This window comes from Tupaia chinensis, unplaced genomic scaffold, assembly GCF_000334495.1.
Source record: "Tupaia chinensis unplaced genomic scaffold, TupChi_1.0 Scaffold000706_1, whole genome shotgun sequence".
NCBI classification, from domain to species: Eukaryota; Metazoa; Chordata; class Mammalia; order Scandentia; family Tupaiidae; genus Tupaia; species Tupaia belangeri.
Window position 1 is genome coordinate 6396575 of NW_006160229.1, and position 8709 is coordinate 6405283.

An 8709-nucleotide genomic window follows, 5' to 3' on the forward strand; every position below is an offset into this window, starting at 1 on the left:
AGGGCCCCGCCCACCTCACCCCGCCCGCGTCCCGCTCCCGCCGCGGCAACCACCGCCTCTGCCAACTGGACTCTGTTGCGCGGCTCCGCCCCCTCACCGTCTCACAGCAGCCGCCGCCAGCGTAGCTCCGCCCCTAGAATAGCCACGCCCTTCACTAGAAGCCAAGAGTCACCTAGGTTCCGCCTACTAGTCCCACCCTACCGCCTATGGCTCCCCCCCCCCCCCCCCCCACCATCCTTGCACTGCCAGTGGGCTTAGTCTTTTCCCTGGGTGCTCTGAGCAAAGCTGGAGGTGACTGGAAAAGTGGTGCTGCCAGGAGTCGCTTTAATGGAACCCCCGAGGGTGGAGTGGAAGTGGGGGACCTAAAGGTCTGTTCTGCTCTGCTGATTGCGTACAGAAAGCACAATCGGAAGGCCTTGCTAGTTCACATCACCCCCACTTCCCAGAAGGTCTTCTCAGAAAAGCAGGCCAGCTAACTTACTGTAACTTTCCTTTATTCACGTTTCTCTTTCTTTCATTCGCATAGTGCAGTAACTGCAATATGGAGCGCCATCAAATCCACCCACGTGTATTTTTTTCCCTCTCTGGTATATTTTAAAGATGCTTGTATTTCTTTCTTGGTGAATTTCCCCATTGTATTTCTCTAAGGGCTCCTCTAAATCCATTATTTGTCCTGATGACTGCACTAGGTTGTCTAGAGTTTTCTTTTGTCCTTGTTCATGGCCTTTTTGGCTGGTGTGGTTCAAAGCTCCTTTGTGGTTTCATACAATTTATTGTAAGCGAACTAAACCAATCTAGCCCAAACCCAATCATGTTTTTCCAGAAATGATGTGGAGAAATGCTCACCAGTTTTATGTTTTTCCATCCAGATAGAAAGAATTCGATGTGAAACTGCTTATGAACAAACTTGTGCTTCTGTTTAAAAAAAATAATAGTTTTTATAATTTTTATAATTCACACATCATGAAATCCAACTTTTTTTTGAGAGTTTTTTTTTTTGCTATAGGGTGTGTGCACTTGCCAGGAAAACAGAGAGAGACAGAGAGACAGAAAGCGAGAAATCACCCCCCCCCAAGGGGGGGGCGGCCATGCTGTAATCCCTTCTCCTCCATTCTCCTCTCGGGATCTTGGGCACGCACACACATGTGCCCGGCGTGAGTTTAAGCCACCAGGTCCAGGACTCGAGCCATGGTTGACTACATGGGAGTCCAGCGACATAGCCATTACCCAACTGCTGGTCCCTACCCCTTGTTTTAAGTGGCCAGAGGGCATTAGTTCATCTGGGAGACAGAGAAAGAGGTGTGTTTGTGTGTGTGGGGGTGTATGTGTGAGAAAGCACTCCTGGAGGTGGGGGGAAATTGGTTACACTGAAATCTCTTCTCCATTTCTCCCTTTGCAGAATTTTGAGCAGAAACACACACTGGGTGTTTATCAAGCCTCTGGGTCAGGACTTGAACTATGCAGTCTGCCATGTGGAATTCAGCCATCTTAACCATGTCACTAGCTGGCCCCCAAATCCACCCATTTGAAATGTGCAATTCCAGGGCAGATGGTGGCGTGGAGGTAAAGGCACCTGGATCCTACGTGGCCAACTACGTGATTCAAATCCTGGACCTGGCTGCTTGAAAAACATGCTGGACGTGCATGCATGCATGCCCAAAATCCTGAGAGGAGAAATGGAGGAGAAAGAATTGCAATATGGCTATTCCCCCGGAGGGGTGACTTCTCACTTTCTCCCCTTTGTCTTTAGCAGAAACACATGCCCTAAAGGCAAGCCCTGCCAGTGGCTCGATCTTACCCTGGCAAGACTCTTATCAGACTTCTAACCTACAGAACTGAAAGAAAATAGATTGTGTTGTTTTAAGACCAAAAAATAAAATGGCAATCTTTTCCAAATTGGCCTGCAAATTCAATATAATCTCCTTCAAAATCTCAGATTTCTTTCTGGAGAAATAGACAAGTTGATCCTAAAATTCTTATGGAAATACAAGAAACTCCAAATAGCCAATACAATCTTGAGAAAGCAGAACAAAGTTTGAAGAAACACTTTCTGACTTAACATTTAGTGCAAAGCTATGATAATTAAGACAGGACAAACATGTAAATGACTACAGTGGAATTGAGAGTTGAGAAACAAAACCATAAACCTTTGGTCAACTGACCTATCTACAAGAGTGCTAAGCTCATTCAATGGAAAAAGAACAGACTTTTCAATAAATAGTGCTGGAACAACATGCATAAGAATAAAGTGGACACCTACTTCATGCATATACAAAATTAAATAAAAATGGATGAGGAGGAAAAATTCCCAAACTCTTAGAAGAAAACATGGTACTGACTCTTTGTTACCTTGGATTAAGCAATGGTTTCCTAGATGTGATACCAAAACATATGCAACAAGGGCCAGCAGCCAGTGGCACAGGGGTAACATGATGCTATGTGACACCGGACCTACATGAGAAAGTCCCAGTTTCTGCCCTAGAGTCTCCGTGTGTACATGGAGCACATGCACCTGCCTGTGATCCAGGCTGGCTGAGGCTGGAGGTGGCTCATGGCCTGAGTACCCTGTTGTGGGTATAAACAAACATTTTTTTTAAAGGCTTTTTGCCATAGGGTGCATGCACTGGCTGGAGAGAAACAGAGAAGGACAGTGACAGGGAAAGTGAGAAATCATCCCCCAAGGGGTGACAGCCACATCTCACTCCCTTCACCATTCTTTTCCTGAGATTTTTGGACATGCACGCATATGCACCTGGTGTGATTTTTCAAGCTGCCAGGACTCAAACCATGGTTGGCCATGTGGGAGTACACTGTTCAAATCACTACGCCACCTGCTGGCGACCCCCAGTAAACTTTAAAAAAAAAAAAGTTGTCTGGAAAGTCCTGACATTTTTCTGTGTCTTTTTTTCTATGCAAAAATGCATCGTGACTTTCCTGACAACACCATCATTCAAGTGATTGTATTGGAGTTGGAGAGGGAGGACTTTTACAGGATTTGGTGGCTGATGAGCCATAGGTCCCTAAGCAGCTGCCTGATAGTTTCTGAGTGACGTATCTGAGGGTGCCAAGGGTGGTCCAGAGGAGTGGTACCAGAGATGAAACTCTAGCAACCAATGGCACAGGAGAACTGAGAAGCCGAAATGTCCTGAGGTTGGGAAGACATCCGAGACAGAAGATGGTTGAGGGTGTGGAGGATTAAGGCTGTAGGGTCTGTGCTTCAGAAACGTGGGTCACAGATGGGTAAATACTGCCAACTTCCTTCATCACAAGACACTTCCTAGGGTCCAGAATGCTTGTTTGGCCAGGGCTTTCTGGAAAAAAAGGCCTAGGCTGTGCCGGGGTGGAGGTGGGGGTGGTATGTGGGAGCAAGGCATGGCTAGGGATAAGGGCTTCAGGTATAGAAGAAATGTCCTGAGACCTAGCCAGCCATCTGGAGTGCAGGATTGAGGAAAAGGGGTAGGAAAGCTGATTCAGGGCTCTGTCTTAGATCCCAAGTCCATGCAGAGCCCCTGTCTAGCCAAAGTCACACTGGAAGAGTAATACCCATTAAATTATCTATTGATGGCCTTTGAGGATGGGCCCTCTGACTCTTAAAATGTTTGACAGACTTCAAGCACACTGGAGTCATGTGAGCCTACACACTGAAAGTTAAAGCCCCAAAGAAATACTAATAGTAATGTAATCAAAACTCCTGACGTGATGCTGCATCGCTTGACCCTGCTCACCTACCCATCTTTATCTCCTGAGCGATTAGATGACTTACACTTGAAAGTGCCTCTCAGGGGCCTGCTCCATGGCACAGTGGTAAAGCACTGCTTAAGATAAGACAGAACCCATTGTGGCCACACAGTTCCACTTCCTGGTTGGTGAGCCTGAAATACACTGGGCATGTGTGTGAGTGCCCAGAATCCAACAGCCTGGTGGATTAGAAGAAAGGGATCATGGCATTATCAGACTCTGTCTCTCCCATACACACACATCTTCACATGCACACATTCATTCTATCATGGATAAAGAAAATAACATTCTGGGACCAGCAGTTGGCATAATGGCTATGTAGCTGGACTCCCATGTACTTGACTGCAGTTCGAGTCCTGGACCCAGCGGCTTAAATTCACACCAGGTGTGTGTGCATGTGTGCCCAAGATCCCGAGAGGAGAATGGAGGAGAAGGGATTGTGGCGTGGCCATTCCCCCACCCCACCCCCCAGCGGGGGGTGATTTCTCACTTTCTGTCTTTCTGTCTCTCTCTGTTTTTCTGGCGAGTGCACGTGCTCTATAGCAAAAACTCTCCAAAAAAGGAAAGAACATTTAAAAAGTGTCTTTTGGGCCCACAAGTACTTTGCCATAAAGCCACAGTCAGCCCCAGCTCCCAAACAGAGCTGGACCCATTCTGTGTTTGGTAAATGTGCAAGTTTGGCTTTCCCAAACTGTGGTTATCATTCAGTGTTAAATGAAAAGCCCTTGCTTAGGGGATGGCAGGTGTCATGGTGGTTAAGGGCGCTTGACTCCCACATGGCCAACCGCATTTCCTGTCCCAGACTTGGCGGCTTGCCTTCTTGCTTTCCTTATTTCTGTCTGTCTGTTTCTCTCTCTCGTTCTCACTCTGTCCCTCTCTGGTCAAATGAAAATAAATAAATAAATAAATAAATAAATAAATAAATAAATAAATAAAATAAAGTTAATGGAAATACTTCTTTAAAAACCCTCTCTCATAAACAAAAACAAAAACAAACAATTTGGGACCAGCAGTTAGTGTAATGGCTATGTCGCTGGACTCCCACGTAATCGACCATGGTTCAAATCCTGGACCCGGTGGCTTAAACTCACATTGGGCGTGTGTGCGTGCGTGCCCAAGATCCTGAGAGGAGAATGAAGGAGAAGGGATTGCGGCGTGACCATCCCCCCTGGGGGGTGATTTCTCGCTTTCTGTCTCTATGTCTCTCTCTGTCTGTCTGGCGAGCACAAGCGCCCTATAGCAAAAACCTCTCCAAAAAAAGAAAAGAGAACCTTAAAAAATAATTCCTTGCTTAGAGTTGACCACCAAACTCTGTAGGTAGGAGGCGGCTTGGGGTGGCTATTAGGGTAGGGGAGTAGAAGGCCCAAAGCCAAAGGAAGAGTAAATGACCCTGAGGCAGTGAGGAGTGGTGGCTGGACCTTTGGGAGCCTGTCTCTATCCTCCCCGTAGGTTGCTGCTCCACCTTCCAAGGCAGACAAATCGCCTTCCCTGCACAACGTTACAGATGAGATCTCCTCCAAGAGTTAAACCAAGTGTTCCTACTGGAAGCTATTTCTGGTTGGTCAAATCATTTCCCGCTCACCCCGTGGTGGGCGTAGCCACGAAGTCCCATCCACTAGAATGCAGCGTCTCAGGTTGCCGCTAACTAGTGTACTACGCCCCCATTGGTGAAGGGCACGTTAGAGCCCTGTCTCCACAGCTGTATAGGAGCCTGCGGAGAGGAAGGAGGCGCGGACAGTGAGCTCCTGCTGTGTGGCCTGGAAGCACAAACCTAGACAGAAGGCCTTGCACCTAGTGTTAAGTGGTCCAGGTGGCCCTTACAATAGGACGATGCTCCGGCTTATTTCCAGGGCCCTTTCATTCTTCAGGAGGAAAGCGGAGCCTGAGATGGAGAGGGAACAGCATCTGAGGCTCTTGGACGGTAACGAACCTATCCCCCCACCAACAAGGGCCAGCCTCTAAGGGGTGCTCTCAGTCGGAACTGCTCAGAGGGTTCTTTATGCACACCACATCTCCAGGTCTCTGAGTCACTGCGTGGTGGACTTCAGTCAACTTAAACTTTTTTTTTTAATAATTTTTTATTTTATTTTGTATACATTCAAGTCAACTTAAACTTTGAACTATCCTGTCACAAAGTGGAGATAGGCAGAGAACGCCACATGGGGGTGTACCACACAATTGCATTTCCCCTGATGCTTTTGGATTTTCTCTTGTGTAAATGCCATCTGATCCTGCAACAGATTTCTTTTATATTTCTGATAGTAGGGGACTTCCTGATATGAAAGTGAATTTCATTTTTTTAGTGGATGAGTATATCAGTTGCCCAGAGGAGGGCAGGGCATGAGTTTAACTTGTTTACTTTTGTATTCTAAAAATCGGTCCTCAGAGTCTGGCATTGAGTCATTAGTCAGTGGGTGGGTTTTTTGTTAATTTGTCTTTGGTTTTGCGAGGTTTTTGCTATATGGTGCATGTGCTTGCCGGAGACATAGAGACAGAGAGACAAAAAGTGAGAAATCACCCCCTGTGGGGATGGCCGTGCCGCAATTTCTTCTCCATTCTCCTCCTGGGGCTCCTGAGCTCACACGCACATGTGCCCAGAGTGAGTTTAAGCCGTCGGGTCTGGGACTCGAACCACAGTTGACTATGTGGGATGTTTCTGAAGTTATGAATTGGTCAGGATCCATACAACATGAGGTTTGCTGGGGTAGATGGAATCCCTGCTCGGAATTATATTCATTCTAATTTGTGTTCCGGGCTTGTACATTCCACGCCCTATGCTAAGAGCTTTAAGGACAAACATATCATTTAATCCTAATTTAAAAATCCAATGAGATGGATATGAACAGCATAGAAAGTAATTTTGCCGTCATCGTGCCTTACACAATGTGCACAGGCTGCCTCAGTTTCAGCTTTAAGCTAGTCCTGATAGCAATGGCAGGACTCGTCTCCATCTTTTTTTTCTACAGAACGAAACTGTGTGATCCTCACTGCTTCCTGTTCCTTTGATATCTTCTGATAGAAGATAGATTCAAAGCTATTGCAAACGTACTTTTTCCCCTTTAATAAAGAGCTTTAATCTTATAAAGAAGACATTTAAAGATCTCATGCAATATACATTTGATATTTATTTAGGCTAAATATCTAAAAGCGAGGATCTAAAAGTAGGACTCTAAAAGTGTGTTTAGATGTGCCTACCCTAAAAAACAACCTAAGAAATTATATAAGTATTTTTGACTATAAAGACAAAAATAACGGTATACAAATGCTATAATCTAGTTAGTAGATGTGTCTCTCACAGGGTTATGGATTAGAAATCATGAAATATGGGCAGCATAAGGGGGTATAGTGGTAAAACGTGATGCTCTGTGAGGCTGTCACAAGGAAGGGTTGGTTCCAGGTTTATGTCTGGAGACCTCTGTAAGTGTGTGGACCATGCATGTGCCTGTGACCTGGGGCAACCTTACTTTTTAATTTTTTATTATTTATTTCTTTATTTGCCATAGGGTGCATGTGCTAGCTGGAGGGGGGGAAGTGAAAAATCACCCCCTGGGGGGGATGACCATGCCATAGTCCTTTCTCTTCCATTCCCCTCCTGGAATTTTGGGCACGTACACACACACACACACACCTGGTGTGATTTTGAAGCCATCAAATCTGGGACTCTAACTGGGTCAGCCACATGAGAGGCCAGAGCCTTAACCACCATTCTACCTGTTGGCCCTGCAAACCCACTTTTTTAAAAAATATGTTTTAAATAGGGACCAGCAGTTGGCATAACAGCTATGTCGCTAGATTCTCATCTAGTCACCGTGGTTCGAGTCCTGGACACGGTCGCTTAAATTCACACCGGGCCCGTGTGTGTGCACACTCAAGATCCCGAGAGGAGAATGGAGGAGAAAGGATTGTGGCACGGCCATCCCCCCTGGGGGGCGATTTCTCACTTTCTGTCTCTCTGTCTCTGTCTTTCTGGTAAGTGCATGCACCCTATAGCAAAAACCTCTCCAAAAAAAAAAAAATTAAAAAAATATGATTTAAGCATTTTAGACCATTGCTAAGTTTCCACAGCATGAATTTCAAACATTGTACAGTGTCTTGTTTCGAACAATATTCTTTTCCTGTACAGCATTGAGTCTAGGAACTTAGAGATGCCATCATTACGAAACAACTAAATGGAAGACTCTAGAGCATTTAAAACTTTTTTTAGTGTAGTGTAGGTAAGGTCAGAGATCTGTGCTGTGTCAACAAACCTTGTCTAAATTTCTTTGCATTTCTGTCTCTCTCTTTTGGTTTAAGAGGAGTCCCAGGAAGGTGAGAAACCTATAGTTTCAAATTTTTTGTGATCTTAAACTCTTTAGCCTCAAGGCACTCTGAGTCATGCTCCTAATGAATCACTCCGTGTTTTAGGTGTTTTCTGAACTGTTTGAAGTTACTAGACATCCGGTCGTTCATTTTGCTCTTTCATCAGCACAGCAACAGACTGTCATCCAACAATAACAAGAAGAAAAATTAGACGATATTTTTAACTTTTTTCTTTATCTGAAGTGTTCACTTATACATGTAGGAAAATAAGCAGGACCATCTGGGCCAGTCTACATAAACACTGTATACGATACATGTGTTCATCAGAGAGAGAGAGAGAGAAAGAAGGGATTTAAGGAATCATCCCCCAGGGGCATGGCCAGGCCACAATCCCTTCTCCTTCTGGGATTTTGAGCATTCACACACACATGCCTGGTGTGATTCTCAAGCATCCAGGTCTGGGACTCAAGCCATAAAGCAGGCCATGTGGGAGCCAGCACATTGACCTCCATGCCACTTGCTGGCCCCTACATACCAGATTTAATGCACCATATAGGGAATGGAATTGCAAATAGTCTGAATAAGAGGAAAATTTTTGCTGCATTATAAACTGTCTAACTGCATTATTTATAGCATCCTAACGTTTTTGGGACAAAGCATCTTTTTATTTAC

The 8709-nt window shown here is 45.3% G+C and overlaps 1 protein-coding gene across 1 annotated transcript in view; it reads left to right on the top strand.

Annotated features, from left to right (window-relative positions):
* Window positions 1-5568: 5568 nt before the first annotated feature.
* Window positions 5569-8709, top strand: part of LOC102474613 (cancer/testis antigen 55-like) — an 18018-nt gene continuing 14877 nt past the window's right edge. Inside the window, exon 1 of the mRNA XM_006160729.1 lies at window positions 5569-5659. Coding sequence (XP_006160791.1) covers window positions 5569-5659 — 91 coding nt within the window. The remainder of the gene's footprint in view (window positions 5660-8709) is intronic.